The 22,240-nt window shown below is 44.2% G+C and overlaps 1 protein-coding gene across 2 annotated transcripts in view; it reads left to right on the forward strand.

The window, feature by feature from the left end:
• Nucleotides 1-22,240, forward strand: part of FNDC3B (fibronectin type III domain containing 3B) — a 392,602-nt gene that overhangs the window by 302,237 nt on the left and 68,125 nt on the right. For both annotated transcript variants that reach the window (XM_078147676.1, XM_020980457.2), the window contains 3 exons: nt 15,057-15,181; nt 17,289-17,463; nt 19,007-19,093. In XM_078147676.1, coding sequence (XP_078003802.1) covers nt 15,057-15,181; nt 17,289-17,463; nt 19,007-19,093 — 387 coding nt within the window. The remainder of the gene's footprint in view (nt 1-15,056; nt 15,182-17,288; nt 17,464-19,006; nt 19,094-22,240) is intronic.

Below are 22,240 nucleotides of genomic sequence, written 5' to 3' on the forward strand. Positions count from 1 at the left end.
CAGTTTCCTCATCTGTAAAATGAGCTGGAGAAGGAAATGACAGACCATTCTAGTATCTTTGCCAAGAAAACCCCAAAAGGGTATCACAAAGAGTTGGACACAGCTGAAAAACGGCTAAGCAGCAACAATTAATAACACCCCCTCCAATATTTTTAATTTACTTATATATATTTTGAATTAACTGTGAATATTTTGTGTCATTCCTTGCTGCCCCCAGTCCCCAAATGACAGGGCAGGGACTTTGCTATATATATCAGCAGGTCAGTGATGAACATGTATTGAGTACCTACTATGTACTAAGAACTCTGCTAAGTGCTAGGGATTCAAATTGAAAAAAAAAAGAAGGCAGTTCTTCCTCCCAAGGTGGGGGGAGACCCTTCCTCCCAAGGACCGCCCATTCTAATTGGGAGAGACAGCCCCTATCAAAGATGTCAGCTGCAGGGCAGATTCCATTCTGGTGGCCAGGCAGCCGGCAGGTGACAGTGCTGGGCTCTGGAGAGCATGGTGTTGTCAAGGCTGGAAGACTCTAGGAGGCAGTAGCAAGGTAGAAGGCAAGGCCTCCATTTTATTGGGAAGCCCATCCAGGCAGTGTGAACAGCTGTAGTCTTCTTCCCTATGGGCTTGTGACCATGCCTCAGCCAGCCACCCCAATGGATCTTGTCATGGACCCACATGTCCTGTCATGGGTCCACACCTGGCCCCAAGGCCTCACCTACAGCCTGGTCAGTGGTTTTCTCAGGTGTTAATATCCATCTCTCCCACCATGCCCATCACTTCAGCCTGCCTACATTGTCTGAGGAACACCTCTCTTCTCCCAGGTCCTGCCAATCCAAGCTGATACCACTGCCCCCAAAACCAAGCAAAATGTCTTGTATTTCATGCTAGGCCTCATAAGCTATTCCTGACTTAGGCCCCAGGCAGTATGGAAAGGATTCTCTATGGGCTTGTGGAGGGTGGGAACCTCTATCCCAAGAAAAACTCACATCTTCAGCTTTTGAAATATCCAGAAGTGTAGTCTTCTCAAGATGATGGAGTTTCATGGTGAGATGCGTGAAGTTCTTAATTTATACTTACTGATTGAGCAGAAACCATTTCGTTTTGGCCTGTGTCTCTGGCCCTTTCCATAGTGCCTGGCACAGCTACGTGCTTGACTGATAGGTGATTAGCATGCCCATTTTGACGTCAAGGTATCAGATGGAATAAGTCAAGGCATGGGTGGAAAGCGAAATCTAATGGGAATTAACAAATCTACAACAGGATTTCAGGGGCTGAGTAGATGCCGTCAGTGGTGAGTTTGGGCTGTTGAGAGATTTGGGGATTCTCTTCATTAAGCACCCAGAGGTAAAAGTTACAGAAATACTGAGAAGGTGCTTTGTCTGACCTGTGACTAGTATGTTGCCTAAGGTTCTTCCTGAAGTGACTCAGTTAGCCCCCAAAAGGACTTGAGTGTTCTGGTTTCCTGTTGACTAATAGGAAAAATCAGCTGCGCTATAGAATGGGCAAACATTGGAAATGGGGAAATCTCCCAAGGGGAATCCCATTCAATGCTGATGGAACAAAGGTCAGTGCAGTTAAATGGGCGTGGGGCCATGAAGGCTGGATCTGAGATCAGAGGCCACCCTGACCAGCCCCCTCATCTTACAGATGAGGAAATTTAGACCCGGAGAAACCGGGTGACTTTCCCAAGGTTACACGGCTGCTAATTTTTAGCTAGGTAGGCCAGGATCTGAACCCACATTTTCTGACTCCAAATCCAGGCCTTTTTCTTCCCCACTCTGAGTCCTCAAATCCCAGAAAGCCTTCCTATTTTCTTAAGTCGTTGCAACAGTGACAGAGTAAGACAATTCATGAGCTGAGGATGTCTCCAGGAGCTGGGGAAAAGAAGTTCAGAGGTCTGGGGAAGGTGAAAACAGACAAGGTAGCTGCCTTTAAGTGTGAGAGTGGCTTTCACGTGGAAGAAGGGCTAGATTTGGTATGCTTGGTTTTCTAGGAAAAAACTAGGAATGATGGATGGAAGAGGAGGCTAAGAGGCAGGTTTAGATTTCTTATCAGGAAACACATCCTGTGGGTCAGAGCCGCCCAACAGCAGGATGGGCTGTCTCGGTGGTTATTGGAGATCTAAGGAAAAGTCAAGATGACCACTCATCTGGCAGGCCATAGAGGGGACTCTTGGTCAGGTTTCAGTTGGAGTAGTTGGCCTTTGAGGCCAGCTGTAGGACGCTGCCCTGGAGATGTGTCCATCACTTTTGCAAGAAGATGAAGCATTCACGTCTCAGAACGCCCATCAGTTATACCTAACTGTCCCAAAGATGCCGAGCAGAGAGGCCATACCAAGAGGGTTTGATGGATCCACGAGGTGCCCACTGTCTTGCTGTTGGAGACCTCAGCTCCCTCTCTCCACGTTTCAACAATATTTCCCCTCCCTTCACATGCTGATCTACCACAAAAAGCCGAGCTATAGTGCTGAGGAGACACACTCGATGGAGAGATTTAAGTTAAGGCAAAATCACAGGCCTCTGTTGTGATCTGTTCCCGATGATTTAAGGACTCAAATGCTTACTGTGACTTCCGCTTGCCACCTCAGGCCCAGCTAAGCCACTGAATCAGAACTGTGGCTAATTTTTTAAATTTTAAAATAGCTCATTAGAGAGACAGAGAAAAGTCTCACTCAGCCTAATGCAATATGCAGATTCCTTTTCCTGGGTTTCAAATCATGTTTTATTACCTTGGACAGATGAAAAACAAGTTGTTTCGTGTCTTATCCTCCCCCCATGCCCTCCCTTCTTTTCAGACAAACAAATACATTTGTCTCTTGTAACTGTGAATCTGCCCCGTCAGTGTTTTGGACCTAACTGCTCCCAAGGACTGATTTCTGTGGAAACTTGTCTGGAAGATTTGACTTCTCTTTTGAGAGATGGGAAGATGCAATTCCACATACTGATTGGACTACGGTGTCTTTCATACAGAGGTAGATCATAGATAGCTCCTGGTACTCGAAAGGCATAAAGTCTTTTTAAAAAATTACTGATGTTTTTTATTTTTACATCACTGTCTTTTGCCAGTATATTGATATGTTCCTTTTTAATCCTATCCCCATCCAGAGAGCTATGTTTTAACATAAAGAAAAATTTTTTTTAAAAAGTCTCCTTTTGTAAGAAGAGGAAAAAAATAAAATCAGTTCAACAAAAACAATCACCAATTGCACAATCGTTTTACTATTTTAAGGTTCCTTACCATTAGTTCCCCTATGCTTCAAAGAAGAAAGGCAGATGGGTTCATTCTCTGACTGTTTCTTTGGGACCAAACTTGGTCATTATGATCCTAGACCATATGCCCAAAGATTTTCTCTGGCCTTCGTCACCTTCCCCTTTCCCTGCCCCCAATACACTCAGGGTGACCTGTTGCTATTGTCCATTGTCCAGGCATGCATAAGACCCAGACTTTCATTGAATCAAAACTCATGCTCATGGAGACTTAGCATTGCTAGGTATTGATCTCATTAAGTCATTTGCTTTTAAGTGTGAAAGGCCAATTGGATGTACTTAGCCCATCAGGGGTTGAGAGTTAGGTGAATGGAAGATAGATAGATAGATAGATAGATAGATAGATAGATAGATAGATAGATAGATAGATAGATAGATAATTAACTATCTAAATTTCCATCAACTTAATAAATACTATCTATCTATTAAGTTGATGGAAATTTAGATAGTTAATTAGATGTGATGTGCTCATATGTTTCTGAACCTAAATGGACCCACTGAAATCTCCAGCTGATCAGAGGCTTTGGGGGAGGCTTTTTGAGCTGGGAATTGTCCAACGTTCCTTACTTATTTTCTATAGCTTGAGAAGAAGTGACTTGGAAGCAAAATGGTTTAGTAGCATGCAGATGCAAACCCCTCACCTCATCCCCCTAACTATCATTTGCAGACGAGTCTTATTGACCACTCTGGAACTCAGAAGGAAAACAAAGACTGGGGTGGGAGGAAAGAGTGTGGGTTGACACTGCAGAATTTCTGAAGCCACCCAGACTGTGGAGCGTCACATCTCCCTAACAGCACCCCCTCCCCACCCGGCTGCCATGTGTCCCTTTTCATATCTACTTATCCTGAAGAAGTACATGCTCATTTGACTTGTGGAGCCAACATGTGTCTTTGATGATGCCTGGGGTCTGCTCATGCTGGAACAGCTTCTAAATATAGACCCACTCACAGACTAAATCTCGATTCTGGCTGCTGTTCAGCTGGCGGCCACAGCCTTATTTTTTATTTCAATTAACGTGGCTGTTTCTGACAGACGAGCTGATCTGGGCTGTTGCCGAAACACCAAGCCATCTGCAGATCCTTGGTGAGTGAGCCTTCAGAAGGGAGCCCAGGCTGGGAGATAGCGGGGGTGCTCCATTTACTTGAACACACTGTGTATTCATGGGTGGTTACAAGATTCCACAAGGTAGCCAGGTGGTAGGTTGGGTAGGTAAAAGGCTGAACTTGGAAACAGGAATGTATGAGTAAACCCTGACTCAGATGCTTCCTACCTCTGTGATCGACCCTGGATAAGGCATTTAGCTTTCCTGGGCCTCTGTTTGCTCATCTATAAAATGGGGATGCTAGAACCTACCTCAGTGTTGTGAGGATTATATGAGAGAACATGAATTGGTCTACAAACCTGAGAACATAATGCATGATGCATAATCACATCAGAACCTGAAGAAGGCTGGGAAGAGACTGAGAAGGCCCAGGCTAGAACAATATCTGGAGGAGGGAAAGTGTGTTAGGCTTGGGAATCAGGAGAGATCTGAGTTGTATACCAACGCCACCCCTGGTGACTGTGGACTTAATCCCTTAGGCTCCCTGAGCCTCTGTCTTCTTGTCCCTAAAATGGGGATGGTGGTAGTACCTGCCAAGCTGTGCAGATAAAGCAAGGTAATCTGTGTGGAACTGTTTCTCTCAGTTCGCCTTCCATTGAAATGAGGTAATCTAATTAGGAGTAGAAATATTGAGACCCTTGTCTTTGAGGGGTCTCTGCTCTCACTGATACTGCTCTGTCCTCCAGTGATGAAAGCCTTCATGCATCCATTCTTGTCCATCCTGTATAACTGTTACCTGCATCTTCCTTTCTTTCCTTTGCTAACTGGGAGAAGAGAGGGAGAAGGGTCCATCATTCATATTGATGGCTTCTCTCTCAAGCTTTTGACATTGCAGGAATGCCCGGATGCACCCGGACAGCTTCTCAGTCATCCTGCTCCGGGACTAGCCCATCTGCTCTTTGGTTATCTACTACATGCTCCTAAACATTTCTCCGATAACATCCTTCACAACATATCTCCTCTTTAATGATTTGCAGTGAGTTGCAGCCAACTCACACCATTGCTCCTCTCTATTACTCACTGGTACATCTCAGTTACCTGAAAGTGCTTGGGGGCTGTCAAATTATTTGTGGTGATGATGATGGTGATGATGATGGTGGTGATGATAGTGATGATGATGGTGATGGTGGTGGTGGTGGTGATGATGGTGGTGGTGATGATGATGGTGATGATAGTGATGGTGGTGATGATGATGGTGGTGGTGATGATGATGGTGATGATAGTGATGGTGGTGATGATGATGGTGATGGTGGTGGTGGTGATGATGGTGATGGTGGTGGTGGTGATGGTGATGGTGATGATAGTGATGATGATGATGGTGATGATGGTCGTGGTGGTGATGATGATGGTGGTGATGATGGCGATGATAGTGATGATGGTGGTGGTGAGGATGATGATGGTGATGGTGATGATGGTCGTGGTGGTGGTGGTGGTGGTGGTGGTGGTGATGATGGTGATGGTGATGATGGCGATGATGATGACAATGATGAAGATGACGATGATGACAGCATATCCCTACAAAATACAGAGGTGTCTCACATCTGCCCTCAGGACGAACATGGCCTGTTCTCATTTTTTGTGCTGGGATGAATGTGGTTAAAAATCAGAAAATAGAATCACATATAATCCATGAATGCAAGAATGATTGCAAATACCAGCCAGCTTCATTCATTAGTGCCAACAGTGTTGGAAACACCGACCATTCTAGGCTTATGGTTGCCAATGTAATGGGAAATGCCAGCCAGATCAACAGAGGACCAGGCAAGCTGTAGAATCACTCCTGGCAGTAAAAATGCAAAGGGGGAGGGAGGGTCATAATGATTAATTAGTGTTTTGTATCTGTTTCATGTGTGAGGGTTGGATGTTTGTTCATTAAGGTCCATATGCATAGAGCAGCCCACTTGTGATAGGCTCACCCATCCTGTAAGCAGGACTTGCACCAGTGCCAAGGAAACTTTCCACTGGATTTAAAATTAATAAAGCTAGTACTTAATGATAATTTTAATGAGTTATAATGCTTCTAAACTGTGGCTGCCTAAACTCCATGTGCTATCTCCCACATTCATGCTATGCACCTCCCATAGCTAGAATGCCCTCTCTCCTAACTTCTACCTCTTAAATCCTCAGCTTCATTCAAACCCATTTCATTCTACCTCCTCCAGGAAGCCTCTCTTAATCTGTTTAGTTGTTGGAGTCTTCCCTCCTGAAATAATCTAGTATTTATGTCACTTTATATATTGCATCATCCCAGCAGAATGTAAGCTTCTTGTGGGCAAGGACTGTTTTTCATTTTGTGTTTGCATCCTTGGCTCCTTATATATATACTAAGCACTTAACACATCTTAATTCATTTAGATAGAATGCATGAAAATACATTTTCTTTTCTTTTTTTTTAAAGTGTTGTGTTTTTTTTGTTCTGAACTTAACAAAAATCAAATAACAGGAGCATTTCCATATTGAGAGTAGAACAGTCAGTCACCAAGCATTTATGAAACTCCTACTGTGTGCCAGGTAAGAGATGGCTACACAAAGAAATGCAAACCCACTGCTAAGGCATAACATATCTGTGACCTCCATTGGTGGAGAGAGTGGCAGGGTCAATGTCATCAAGAATCCCAGAATTGGTGAGTAAGAAGGGACCTTGGCAGCCGCCAAGGCTAGCCTGTCCACCAAAGGAATCCCCGCTCTAACCTGCCCAGTGAATGGTATCATTAGACATAGAAAAGACACATAAGGTACCAGGGTGTGAAAATTTATCCTGTTTGTTCATCATAAGATCATGATTCTAAAGATGCAGGAGACCCTAGAAGTCACTTTGTGGGGGAGAAAACTGAGGCCCAGAGAGGTTGCAACCTGCCCAACGTCACCTAGCTAGGAAGTGTCTAAGACAGGATTTGAACCTGGCTCTTTGTGACTCCAAGTTCAGGGCTCCGTCCAGTACTCCACGTTTCAGGCAAAACTGAAATTAAATTATCCCAGGCACATACCTTTTCTTTAAAAATTTTTGGAGCAGAGGTCCTCATGATGGGGTTTGTGAATTTGTTTTCTTTTTTTCTTATTATTAATTATGATTTTGATAACTTGCTCTTTAGTCATTCAGTTGTGCCTGACTCTTACAGTCTGTGGGTTTTCTTGACAGAGGTACTAGAGTGGTTTGCCAGTTTCTTCTCCAGTGGATTAAGGCAAAAAGGGGTTAAGTGACTTGCCCAGGGTCACACAGCCAGTAAATATCTCAGGCCAGATTTGAACTCAGGTCTTGTTGACTCTGCGTCCAGCACTCTATCCACTAGCCATCTAACTGCCTCTCTAATGGCTGCATTTCTGTATATATGATTTCATTTGTTATTCTGTCAGTTTATTTTACTCATTTAAAAACATGATTTTGAAAAGGAGGTCAATAGCTTCACTAGCCTGCCCAAGGGGTCTATTTTACCAAGAAGCATAACAACCCCTGCTCTGAAGGAATCACCCAGAGTTCTGTTCTGAGTCTTAAAATACTTCAAGGCTTCTAAGTCGTATGATTAAGTATCTGTCTTGCAGCAGCCTACGGTGTGATCTGTCTTTATTGGCCAAGATTCTGGGTCCTTGCTCAGCCTGTCCAGTTGTTTTGCCTTTTCAGAGAGGTCCTTATGAAAATGGATGGGTTTTCTGGACCAAAGCCCAGTTATCCCAAGCAGAGTCTCCGATGCAGGCCATTGTGAATGTTTATGCCTGATCCTCTCAGGTGTACATCGGCAGTGGCAAAGAGAGTTTAAAAGCTAATGCAGCGTTGTGTTGCGAGACACAAGAATGTAAAGACAGAAAGATAGTACTGGGGAGTCAAGTATCCTGATTGCATCTCTAGCCAATTGATCATGGCATGCTGTTGCCAGTCAGGCAGCAAGCGTTTATCACGCCCCTTAGAGGGCCAGGCGCTGTGCTGAGTTAGCACAGAGGATATAAAGATATGCCCCAATGGAGTTTTCATTCCAGTTGGGGGGAACAACATAAAACTACATAAAAAACATAAACCTATGTAAATTTATGCAGAATATGGACCAAGTGAATGCTGGACATTTTGGAGAGGGAGAGCTCTAGCATCTGGGGGAATCATGAAAGTCTTCACGGAAGAGATCACAGTTAAGCAGTCTTGAAGAAACCAGGGATTCTAAGAAGGCGGCACTAAGGAGGAAGAGCCAGTATTCTCAGATGTTGTGTTAGTTAAGTGTGTTAGGCCTTCCCATGCATAGTGAAGTCTTCCGTGGACACTGATGAGATCATCAGTGTCAGAATGTTCATGTCAATTGCTCATCCACACCTTTCCATTCATTGCCAGCCACCTCCATGTTCTTCTCTGCATTCACCCAAAGGGGTGTACCCATTGTCCCAGAGGACTTTCCTCAAACATTCACATCTGTAAAGACCAAGTGGATGAAGAATGTCTGTTGTCCAAATTACAACATGTATTTAGATGCAAATCTAGAGCTATTCTAATCAGAGTGATCATGTGTGTGTGTGTGTGTGTGTGTGTGTGTGTACAGATAGATTAGATATAGATATGTTTACATGCATTGTCTGTGTGTGTGTGTTGTAGAAACACTACTGATGGGAAATGAATTGGATCTAAATGCAAACTGAAGGAAGTTTCTAAAGTCATAGGCTAGAGTGCCTTTGGGAAATTACAGTGACCCCTGTCTATTCCATGAAAGCAAGGTCCATCCTTTTAATCCCAATATTCTGTTATAGCATGGATATTAATTAGGTTAGTCATCTCTATGACCACCAAAGAATTAAGAGTATCCATCAGATAGCAGTGGAGGTGAACAGACTGTAGCATGTTCCAAACAAGGACCTAGGAAAACAAACCAAAGTGAAAGATGTCATTAATGTGTGATAGAAAAAGAGGCTTAGCTGAGCAAGTGGCTTGAGTGGTAAATAACCATTGGACAATGCAGGAGCTGCACAGGTATCCTTGTGTGAGGGAGAATTCTTAAGAAGAAAGACATTTCTGTAGATTGCCCTGCGTGTTTTGATCAGACTAGGCAAAAAGCACATCACCCTTTCTTATTGCTACCTTCATTTCTCTTCTAAATGTGTTGGGGCAAAAGGAGAAAAATCTGTATTCGTTGATACAATGAGGGGAGTGGACTCTGGGCAGCTGTAATGTTCTAATCATACTCACCTGCTTAAATGTGCCTAGCTGACACCCAGCTCCCCTTATCCACATTTAATAGATGCGAGATATGGCTCAGCCCACTCCATTAGTGAGAATGAAATGGAAACTATGACATATACATTTCTCCTGCCAATTAATCTTTCTACCTCAGTAGTTACGTCTCTACAATGAGGCTCCGATTTCCACTCACCTCAAGTAATTCTCAGGAATTCAACAGAGTTGAAGGACAGAAGGTTCCATGACTTTTATTCAGTGCCTGAATTTTATTTTTAAAAGATCAAATGGTTTGGGGTAGAAAAGAATCAAAAGATGGTACTCGTGCAAGAGAACCATGTAAGTTAAATGTCCCTAAGTATGGTTGATACATATCATTTATTTGGCAGTTTCATTTTAGGAAATGAAGTAAGAAATGTGGAGTGCATCAGTCCCCTAGGAGGAAAGGGTTGGATGGAAGACGTTACTGTCACTACCCATATCAGGTCTCTACCAGGTTACGAGGTGACTGTCTGTCTGCCAGAAGCCGCTTCCGAGCTAGGAAGATGAGGGTTAATAGTTGTTTCTTACAAAGGACCCCTTTGATACTAGATTAGGTGTCACCTGTGTGCAGTTCATATTATTTCTAAATCTCCCCCTCTTGCATTCTCAAGACTAGCTATTCTTTAACTTCATGCTTCTCACGTGTGGATTTTCTTTAACATTACCTTGGAAAAAATAGCCAGTAGCTGTGCTGAATTTTCCCTAGAGAACAATTCTTCCTGTTCCTCTTCAAACATGTCAGACCTGCCCTTCCCGGAGAGATCTCTGTGGTACTTTGCAACTCATGTCATGAGAAATTGACTGGCTAGATCTTAACTAATTCTGTTGACAGTCTGTGGACCAAGTACATCCTGGGAAATGCATACTTTTATGTAGTTTAGCCATGGGAACGATTTGGTAGCATTTGCTTAGAGGAATTGGAGATTGTGTTTTTGTCTTACAAATGGAGCAGGTGTCAGAATAAGAAAATAAAACTTTAGCGGTATTGAGACCTCTAGAAACTGATGCAGGACATCCCCCAAGTATCTTTTGCAACAGAAAGCATACTACATTAGACTCATGGGATCTCAAAGTTGGAAAAAGGACCTCAGAAGTCATCTATACCACCCTAGAACTCTAGGCTCGGTTATCCTAGAATCCCCTGTCTGACTTCCCTAAGAAATGCTCATACGGCCATCCTTGGAAGCTGTCTACCTCCAGAGAGTCATGTCTCAACAGCCCTGACTGTTGGAACGAATTCCCGAAATTCTTCCTGTGTCTGCCATCTTGTCTCCATTTCCTGGCTTTCCTCAAATCCCACCTAAAATCTTCCTGTGTTCAGTAAGCCTTTGCTGGTCTTCAACCTTAGTCCTTTCCCTCTGGCATCATCTCCATTTTATCCAGAATTGTTTGCATGTTTCCCCCTTCCTCATTATACCCCATTACACTGTGAACATTTCAAGAGCAGGGATGGGATTTTGAGGTGTTATTTTCCCTATTTCTTTATATCCCCAACACTCAGCATAGAGCCTGTCATGTGGAAATTGCTTAATAAAGGTTTGTTGACTTGACTTGTTGGCTGCCCTTTCTATTTCTGTTCATGCCCTGAGGCCAAACAGAACAAGTGTCTTCCATATGACAGCCCTTCATTACCTTCTTAGTCTCCTCTTTCAAGAGACCTGGCGTCAGATCCCAGCCCTGTCTTTTCCCCACCATCTGACCCGGATCTGGCTTCCTCACCTAAAATATGGGGCTAGTAAAACATATACGTCTACTATCCACCTCATATGTTTGTTATGAGGAAGACATTCTTTTTTTAAATCTTAAGGCACTCTAGAAACAGGCATTTTGAAATTTACAAATTTAATTTAATTTTAATCCTTTTGGGCTGAACCAGTAATTTTGTCGAGGTGGGTAACCCAGGGTCTGATGACTGCTTCCAGCAAAGATGACAGTTGTTCTGTGATTTCCATTGGTGTCGTGATCTTTTGATGAGAATACTCCCTCTGCTTAGACAGATACTGATTGTCCAGCTTAGAGAGTTGTCCAGGGCCAGGCTAGTAGTTCATCAGAATTGGGAATTGAACCCAAGACTTAGCACCTTTGAGACCAGCTTTCTGTCCAGTAAGCCACATTGTCCACTGAGATAGTAGTTTTATTATTGTTGTTGATATTATTATTTTGTTGTCCTTCCAGATAAAATGTTAGTTCTTTGAGGTGTGTGTGTGTGTGGGGTGTGTGTGTGTGTGTGTGTGTGTGTAGAACCCCCAATGCCTTGCATATAAATCCTTCATAAATGTTTATTGATTGAGTCTCATCTTTGTTGATAGAGTTCAGATAGAAGTGGTTCTGAGACTATCTGGTGTCTTTCTCCTACATTCATTGTTTTGGGAAGCAGCCTGGTGTGGTGTAGAGAGAATTGGCCACTGTACCAAGACAGGTTGGGTTCAAATCTTACCTTTGGTACATGTGGGTTGTGTGACCCAATGCATATCACGTAACCTCACGATGCTGTAGGCAACCTTCTTAAGATGATGGTCTTAGAGGGGCCAGCCTGCCCTGATAGAAGGAATTCCTCACCTGGGAGTTCTCTGCACCAATAAAATCCCAGGTCCAGTCTCTGTGCCCTATTTAATGTCCTTCAGACCGTTGTAGAGGTGGCTAGAACATGCACTTTTTGTAATTGAATAAAAGTATTAGAATGTCAGCTCATCTTTTCTAGGATCATTGTAGATACCTTTGGAACAAGTCCATTAGCAGAGAGGATACTGGGCATGGGTATCTTGTCCTGTTCTCATGTTGTTTTCATTTCTTCCTCAGTATCTCTTAGTTTTGAATGCTTTTCATTCTGTGTACTTTGCAGGGTGTGAATTTCAAGATGGCGACAACTATTAAAGATGTTCTTGGGGGTTTTTTTTCTGGATCAGGTGACTGGGGAAAGCAGTTGTGTCTGAATATGCACCCATGGTTCCAGGTCTCTGTTTGCCCAGAACCATGGTCCCCCTCCCTCCTCCATATTGCTACAGCTCTCAACTAGCTGGCTTTCACCTCTTAGTCCTGGTCATCTGAGAAAAGCACGTCCTGGCCTTTCTTTCCTGGCTACCGTTCTTTGCTTCAGGAGGTGATGGACACTAAACAAAGAAGACCAAGAAGGGACATTGAGGATCAAGTTGGATCCTGAGCAGGGTTTTGGAAGACACCAGAGCCTTTGTCTCCACAAGGCACGAGCTATTTGCTGTGAAGCATGGCTACCTTTGAGTTTAGGAATAGATGCAGAAGGGAAGGGAGAGCTGGCTGCAGTTTGAAATGAAAATAGAATGTGTCAGCCTTCTTGGACAGTGCAATCACGTATGGTATACAGTTATGCAAATTTGTAGCTTTCAAGCCAATCAGATAGTGGATATAGTTATGCAGATTTGCAGTGTTTAAACCTTTTTCTGTGAATAAATTGGTTGCATTACCATAACACTCCAGGCTGGCTCTGAGCATGAGGCCATCAGTGAACATCTATGAGCAGGCTGACTCATCTCAAACCACAGTCTTAAAAACTCTGCCTTGCATTTACATCCATCATCCCTCAGTGTTGAGCACCCCACCTGATGCATAGGAGGTCCTTAATAAGTACTGGTTGATCATTTGATATTGAATGATGCAGGAACACATGCCATAGGAGCTTCTATTTCTGCAGGGCTTGAAGGTTTACAAAGCACTTTGCAGACATTGCCTCATTTAAGCCTCACACTGGCCTTGGGAGGGAGGTGCTCAGGTTTATTCCATTTAATGGGAGTATCTAGACTTGCCCAGGGTCATAAGAGCCTGTGTCTAAGGCAGGATTTGAACCCCGCCTTCCCTACTCCAGGCCCACCTGTTCTATCTGCCTTGCCCTGCAAGAGATGGTGGAATTTATAGAATGTGGTGAAAGAAACCAGCATTCACTTCAATTTCTTAATTTCTTTCTTTTTAAGGTGCACTTTGCTGGACACGGGCCATTCAAAGGCAAAAAGTAAATAGCCCCTGCCCTTAAGGAGGTTACAATTCAGGGGTTTGAGGATGGAAACAGAGGTTATTGCTTGTACAGAGAAATAAATATCAAAAGCAGGCACAGTTTATGTAAATTTCAAAGTGGGGGGGTTGCTAGGTGAGGATACTAACAGGGGGCAAGGAGGGAGAGGATTAGGAAAGGCCTCTGTAGGAGGTCCTGCCTGAACAGGCCAATCAGTGGGTGTTTATTTAGCGTTTATACTGTGCCAGACACAATACAAAGACAAAAATGAAACTTCCCCTGCCCTCAAAGAGCTTACATACTGCTGAACCGAACCAAGCTATGAATGGAAAAATAAGTCTCCCAAGAGTTGGAGCTGAGGATGCCTTTCTTGTCATTTTTTGGATCAAACTTAGCTGTTCGTTCCAGGGGACTTTTCATCTGTTCGCCCTGGGGACCTGAGCCTCTAGGCAGGGGGTGGATTCTGTTTGTTTCAGTTTTGAGTTAGATCTGAATATCTCAGATTGGGGCTCTGAAGTCAGACATAGGCTGAGACAAATATTCAGAGAATTAAGGTTCTCTCGGGCCTTTTTAATGCCTTGAGAACCTCAGACGAGTTGTTTGCAGGAGAGCCTGCTGTGTGGCTGTGGTCCACCGGCATACATGCTTCAAATTCTTTTTATTTATCCAAAGGAATGTTGAAGATGTTGGGAGGCGGCCAAGTTAACTTTAGGGCGAAGGTTTGAAGTCCCCGTGTGGATTTCCTCCAAGTAGTCTCTTGTGGTTTTGCTGTTCTGTGGAACATAGATAAAGTAACGTGGATTATGGGGAGGAAGTGGTTGCTATAGCCTACTGTAACTTGGCATGTGACCTTGAAGCCAGCTCAGCTCAAGACCTCAGAAGACCTGATTAACAGGTTTGTGGTAAAGATCGAATGAAGTGCTTGGTGTGAATGGATTTGGTACGTCCCCTTCATTTATTTTTTTTCCTTTTGTTTTATTATGAACTTAACTATAACCTTCCATTTTACAAGTGAAGAAAATGAGGATCAAAGAGGTGAACACTAGGTGGCATAGTAGAGGGAGTGTTGGGCTTAGAGCCAGGAGGACCCGAGTTCAAAGCCTGCCTGAAGCACTTATTAGCAGTATCACTCTGACCAAGTTACTTAACCCCTCTGAGTCTCATCTGTAAAGTGGAAATAATAACAGCATCTACTACTATGAAGTTATTACAGGTAGCAGATGAGATGGTGTAAGTGAAGTGCTTTGCAAACTTTAAAGTTCTGTTAAAATACTGGTGATGGTGATGGTGGTCATGATGAAGATGGTGATGATGATGATGATGATGTCCATGTTTTAGACAGGCAGTGTTGAGGTGGTGCAAAGGTCTCATTTTCAGAGCTGCTGTTGTGTGACAAAGAAAGGTCTAATTATCGAGGACCTTCCATGGCACGTGACTTATTCCCGGCATTGACATTCTAACAGGTCCTTCTGAAAACTAGCATTGATATACTTTTTGGTTTTTTCTCCCACTTCTAGGGGAAAAGGAACAGTGGCTTCAGAGAATGTTATTTTGGGAGCCAGAAGCATTGCAAGTTGACCAAGCTTTGTCCGGCAATGGGATATACATTCAGGCTGGCTGCTCGCAATGACATCGGCACCAGGTAATGTTGTCTCCTGTCAGCCTACCAGCTTCTTTATTGACCTTCCCATGTGTGTTCAAATACAGGGTCAGGGAATCAAAGATCTTGGTTTAAAGGGGTCTTTGGTCACTGAGTCCAACCCTGTTGTTTTACAGTTGAGAAAACTGGGGACCGGAGAGGTTTAAATGATTTACCCAAAGCCACACAGCAGAAGGTGACAGAGCGAGATTTGAACCTGGGTCCTTTGATGCCAAATCTGACCTTCTTTGTACTCTCCCAAGCTGCTTGTAGCATTATGAGAAACTAGGTTGGCAATATTTTGATGGAAGAGTGAGAGGAGTGGCCCTCTTATGAGGTGTTAATCCCTGCTTGTAGGCTCTTCCTGGTGTTACCAGAATGCATGTTCTGTGAAAATGCTGCTAGGAACCTCTGTAAACTAAAAAAAACAATCGATAGCTACCAGTTCAGGATTTGAAAAGAATCCCAGCTCTTTGCTTTATTTTTTTTTAAGTGATGTGCTTCCTCTCCTTTCATTGCTTAAGCAAGCTTTTCATGCTTTCCTTTTTTCAGTGAAGTGTGGGTGGAGAAAGCCAGGGGTGCTAAGCCCAGGATCAGCCATGTGTGAGACTGCAGGACAGCTGTGGGCCTAAGCAGAAAGCCTCAGTTGGCCAGAATGCTCTAGAAATGAGTTGTTTTAAATGAATCATGAATCAGCCTGAGAGCCCTTTTTGTGGTTTGTAACAGTTACTGCTGACAACAATGCCTTTGATCGCTTTCCTGCCTTAGTCATCACAGTAAAGCAAACATGGCTGTTCCTTTAGTGATTGGTAGTTCCTTACAAACCAGGGCTGACTTGTGCCTCTTCTTATATCCCTGGCTCTTAGCACAGTGCCTAGAAGCACATAGTAAACCATCGATAAATGTTTATGGGCTGACTGGCAGATTGTGATAAACATTGTGTAGCCCTGTAGATGCACCAGGAGTGGATTTCACTGAGTGTGGAGTAGCCCTCAGGACGTTTCCTGGCAGGTGCATCTTTTGAGGGAATCCCCGGTACCGGTTTTTGTGTGTGATTTGCTTCCCAGTGACATAGATTGGGGGTTATTAATTTTTTTTTAATGTCATGGACCCCTTTGGCAATCTGGTCAAGCCTGTGTGGACCCCTTTTCAGAACAGTGTCTTAAAGGATTACAAAGGAAATTGATTAGAACCATCCAAATATTTTTTTAAAACAAGCTCACAGACTCCAGGTTAAGAAACCCTGCCATCAAGGACTTAGAATCAGGAAGACCTGAGTTCCAGTGTGACCTGAGACTCTTATTAGCTGGGTGACCCTGGGCACTTAACCTATGTTTGCTTAATTCACTGGAGAAGGAAATGGCAAACCACTCCAGTGTTTTTGCCAAGAATACTCCATGAATGGTATTGGTGTGCTGTGGTCCTTGGGGGTCACCAAGGGTTAGACACAACCGAAGACCCAAACAGCACCAAGAAACCGACTCCTAACGGTGAAAGCTGTCCAGAAGAGACCTCAGCTGGCTTGGGAGGTCTCAGGCTCCCTTCCATTGGAGGTCCTCATGCAAAGGTGCCTTTGAGGGGTTGTTCTTGAGGACACTTCCAGCCCAGAAAGTCTGCCACGATGAATTACAGTCTGTTCATTCGTGTATAATCATGTGAATATACACTATGTTCACCATGGCGGTTTCTATGGACATTTGAGAAATGTAACCCGCGGGTGGGCGAGACATCTGTTTAGTCTCCCAGAAGCCTCGTGTGTTCATTTGTCATCCTGAGACAAGGTGTGCATTTTGTTGGGACGAGCACAGGATCAGAATGACGAGGATTCTGTGGCAAGAACTCCCACTTTTTTCTAGAGACCCACAGCCCCCACGGGAGTCACTGGTGTTGTTTGTGGGTTATCTCACCTGTTAGAACATAAGCTTCTTGAGAGTGAAGGCTGCTTCTTGTCCTTCTTTGTATCTCATCAGAAGGCCTCTCTCATGCTCCCCTGGCCCGCTGCCTGTCCTCCTCCCAGGAGGAGAGGCCTCCTCTAATCTCCCTCATCTGGGCACCCGCCCACCCTCTCGCCGGCCCATTAGTTAGCTCATGGTGTCTCATTTCTCCGCAGTGGCTACAGCCAGGAGATAGTGTACTACACCTCTGGGAACATCCCTCAGACGCCCTCTGCCCCGAGACTCGTTCGAGCCGGAGTCACGTGGATCACACTGCAGTGGAACAAGCCAGAAGGCTGCACGGCGGAGGAGGCAATTACCTACACCTTGGAGATCCAGGAGGATGATCATGTAAGTCCTGGCACTGCTAGCCATCTCCTTGGGTGGCTGCTTGAACCCGGGCGTATCAGCCTCGCCATGGGACAACATGCCTTCCTCCATTTTAGAGCTGGAATAGTCCTGGGACATCATCATACCCAAACCCCTCGTTTTAGAGAGGAGGGAACTGAGAGGATGTGGCCAGGCTCACACAGCTAGTTGCTGAGACAGGACTTGAACCCGGGTCTTCCTGGTTTTAAGTCCTATGCCTTGCCCACTACACCTCACTACAGAGGAAATCTTGGGGAGACATTTCTAGTTAAGCGTTGCCCAATCTCCAGTCATCCTTGAGGGGCAAGCTCCCCCCGTTTCTTACCAGAAGAGGACAGTCGCTGTGCTCTTACACACCCTGCTGACAGCTTCCCCTCAAGAGAAGTTTACAAACAGGACTCTTTAAAATTTTATTGATATGTTTTGTTTTTATAGCACTTTTATTTGTGGTCATATCCCTTCCAAACAATCCGTTCCTGAGAGAGAGAGAGAGAGAGAGAGAGAGAGAGGAGGGAGGGAAAGAGGGAAGGGGGAAATTCAGCAAAACTGACCCAATCTAAGAGTGTTTTCTAAACTCTAAGTCCCTCACCATGATCTCTGCAAAGAAGGAGAGTTGTATTTTCTCACATATCCTTGGAAGATTGTGTATTTCGTAATGAATCCAAATAAACTTAAAGCCAGTTGGGTCTATCAGAACAATCAGCGTTTATCTCAAGTTGTTATTTTCTGGTCTTTTGCTTCATGCCAGGTGCCTGGCTCATGGCAATGACCAAAATATATTCATCTTCCTTCTTTCCTTCTATTGTGATCCTTCATAGGATCTTAGACTAGTAGCTTTAGAATGGAAAGGACCACACAGGTTATGTGTTTCATCCCACTCGTATTTATAGATAAGGAAACTGAGGCCCAGGGTGATCATAGAATTTAAAGGGATCTCAGTGGCCACCTGGTCCGACCCACTATAACATTCCCGATAAGTGACTTTCCACAAGTCCTTTATGGAATAAGTAGCTGGGTCAAGATTCGAAGCCAGGTCTTTGAAATCTCGATGCATTCCTCTTTGCCTTAATCCACATTGTCTCCAATAGCAGCTCAGTTCTTCATCCCTCATAGCTCACATCATTACAGTAGGGTGAGTCCAGAAGAGTCTTCTGTGGCAAAGTAACGGGCTACCTTTCCCTGCTCCCCCAAAGGAAATTGGCATTCTAAGAAGAAAAGAGTGGAGAAAGCTCTTGCCGTCATCAAACTGGTTAACCCTGGCTTGGTACCGTGCCTTTACAAGAAGTCTGACCAGGCCAGAAATAAAATTATCTGTTGGCAGAGAACCACAGAGCTGAGTATTGGGGACCTCCCAATGTAACTGTTTCTTTAAGTTCCTAACACATGTTGCCAGACCTTGAATTCACTGGTGAGTGTATTGGAACCATGAGCTCACAGCCAGGAAGCCTGCCAGGTTTATAAAAGCAGAGGATTTTATGGGCAGGCATTATGGTCCTGATGACTCCTTCTGGTTCTGTCTCTACAGGACAGCCTTTTCCACCCAAAATACACTGGAGAGGACACTGCCTGCACTGTGAAGACTCTCAAGAGAAGCACACAGTATAAATTCAGGGTGAGTTCCTAGCCGCTCCGCCTGACTCGAGTTTCTTCTCCCCGTTCCAAAGACCTTCACCTCCACACGGATTCCTGAGCCTGAAATTGTGAAGTCGTGTCACCCTTCTCCTCAGTAGGCGCCAGTGACTCCCTGTCACCTCCAGGACCAAACACAGACTATCACTTACCCTACAGGTCCCATTTCTCGTCATGTCGCAGGATCTTGTCTACACCCCTTCCTCTGCACTCTCATGGTCACTGCTCTGGTGCCTGCAGGCCCTCATCACCTAGATAGTCACCAGGAAGCCGCTGGTTGTTCTCCCTGCTTCCACCTCCAATCCATCATCCCCTCAGCTGCCATCATGATTTCCCATAATGACCACATCACCCCTTACCCAGTATACTCTAGTGGCTTCCTAGCTCTGGAACCAAATTGAAAATGCTGCTCAGCCAAAGCTGCCTACAACCTGGCCCCTTCCCATCTTTCCAGGGGTGATTAAACATCAGCCCATCCCTCCAGCCCAGATCCTGCTCTTCTTGCCCATCTTCACACACGGCACTTAGGTGGCCATGATACTTTTTGTAAACTGTTTGCTGTGCTCTTTTATGGAGTCCTGTCCCATTCTTAGGAAGGGGAAGGTGAACTTCCCAAGCCTCCCCAAGGGCCATCTTCCATGCACCCCAGGAAACAATAACAGGATCGAAGTCAGAAGCAAATGACTTCCATCCTCCCAGACCGGAGGGTGTCCAGAGCTGTGGCCCTGATCCCTTCCCCTCCTCGTGGGCCTCTTTCCTTTTCCCTTCCTTTCTTCTCTTCGTTCTTTGTTGCTTTTTCTCTCTCGATGTTCCTCCTCTTTCCTGCTTTCTCACTTCTTTTTCTTCCTCTCTTTTTCAAAAATTTCTGTCTTTTAGTTCTGCAGCCGATGGCACTTAAGGGCCTGCTGTCTTTTGCCCTGATAATTGAGGGCAAAGAAGCTTTCAAGGTAGGGATAGGGATTTGACCTTGATTTCATTAATATGGAGAACTACATAAGGAAACTCCCCCCACCAATGCAGGTCAGTGCCTTCTCTGCAACTTCTGGTCTCAGAACCATTAAAATGAAATACAGGGTGGTGTTTGGTAGGCGAATAATGCAGTAAGGCCTAGATGCATTGATGACCAGGATGTTGAGATTATCCAGTAGAAGACAGCACTGTGTTGTGAGGACCAGCCTTGGAGTCAGGAAGACCTGAGGTTGGGTCATGCCTGACACTCACTGCCCCAAGCAACTATTTCCAACTTCTCATTAGAGAAGAGACAGATCAGTATCAGTGGGGAGAACTTTTAGTTCTCTAAACAAACACCCTGGGTTTTTGCCACACTGATGGACCTAGACCAAAAAAAAATTATTGAATTTTCCCTCCTCCTCCTCTTCCCTGTGTCCTCTATGCAGCATTCTATCATAGTATTCTTCTCATAGCCAAGGTTTTTTTGAATAAAACAATATTTGATGTTCAATTTTCAATATAATACTCTTCAGTATTTAGCATTTGAATATTGAGTGGAAGAATGCCCCCTCCTTGAGAGCAAGGACTATTTCATTATTGTGTGTACTCCTAGCTCCTAACACATAGTAGGTACTTATTAATAGTTGTTGACTGATTGATTTTTATCCTTTCTCCCTATGAGGTTTGGATGGCTGTTCTATCTAAATGCATTTTATTTTTATTATTTTGGGGAAGAATTTGCACATACTCCTAGCAATGTAGGGAATACTTCATTTTCCACTGATTTCCCCACTGCCGTTAATATGTTACAGAGGGACAGGGCTTTAATGTAAAGGTTTTCCCCAAACTTTGATATATGCTGCTGAACACATACTTGTCCTATCACTCTTCTTCCACAAGATGGCACCAGCAGCCCTTTCTTTTTGCTCAGTGGAAGTTCCTCCCAAATTTTCTTCCCATCTCTTTTAATGATTGGGTATTTTCATTGCTCTTTTGGCTTGGAATAACTCTTCAAGGGCTTCCTTTTACAAATGAAACCACTGTATAAATGGACCTCAGTTCCTTGACTGGCTGTGATTATTTAGCAAAATTAGGAAACAAAGCACTTTAATGAGTTTAAAAAAAAAAAGCTCAGTACTTTGGTCCTCAATACTGAAACTCTGTGAGCTCCTTCCTATGACACTATAATAATTAGGCTGGAGAGAATGACAATTTCAAAAGCAGAGCCTAATTATGCTTTGGACAGCCTTGACAAAATGTAAGAGAATTGAAATTCCTGGATGTTTGTCCATTTTATAGTAAAATTGCCATTGGATTAGAGATAGAGGAGACCGTGTATATCATCATAAGGTGTCTCTCTGTTAAGCCCCGGTGTAGGGTTTGGGGTACAGTGAGCAGCTGGGTCGGTAGGAAGATGCTCCTAGGAGGATGGTCTCCACCTTTGACTTAATCAGTGTGTGTGGGAAGTCCCCATGTGGAAATCGATTCGATTTATGGATGTTTGCAACTGGTCTGCAGCGTCGAATCTTAAAACACAGGGTGGTCACCAGCCAGTATGGATCTGAGGCAGGCGTGGAAGCCGGGTCTTTCTGACCGCAAGGTTACCCTCTCTCTGCTAAACCACTCTGGTGATGGGAAAGTCAGTAAGCTTTCTCCATCTTTCCCTAGTGGTTGAGAAGTCAGAAGGAACCACTTAGAGCTCTGTGGATTTTGTCAGCCCACTGGGCCACGCTCACTAAGGCACGTCCTAAGTGGAGGTTTATATGTCACTTTTTAAACACATGGCAGTCTTAAGTCACTAATTCTAACAATATAACCAACAATTGATGCTCATAGATTTAGATCTGACGAGGATTGTAGATCATTATCATCATTATTGCTATCACTTGTATAATGCTTTAAAGTTTGCAAAGTGCGGATATTGTCGATATTATCTCATTTGCACCTCAATGCAACCCTGGGAAATAGGTGCTATTGTTATCTCAGTTTTGCAGAGGAGGAAACTGAGGCAAACAGATTAAAGGACTTGCCTAGGGTCGCACAGTATCTGAATTTGAAATCAAGTCTTCCTCACTCCAAGTCCATTATCCCCATTATACAGATAAGAAAACTGAGGCCCTCAGTGATTACATGCTTTGTAAAAGGGCGTATAGGTCAGTAAGGCATTACTGCGACTCAC

This window comes from Phascolarctos cinereus, unplaced genomic scaffold (assembly GCF_003287225.1).
Source record: "Phascolarctos cinereus isolate Bilbo 61053 unplaced genomic scaffold, phaCin_HiC Scaffold_7;HRSCAF=346, whole genome shotgun sequence".
Taxonomy (NCBI): domain Eukaryota; kingdom Metazoa; phylum Chordata; class Mammalia; order Diprotodontia; family Phascolarctidae; genus Phascolarctos; species Phascolarctos cinereus.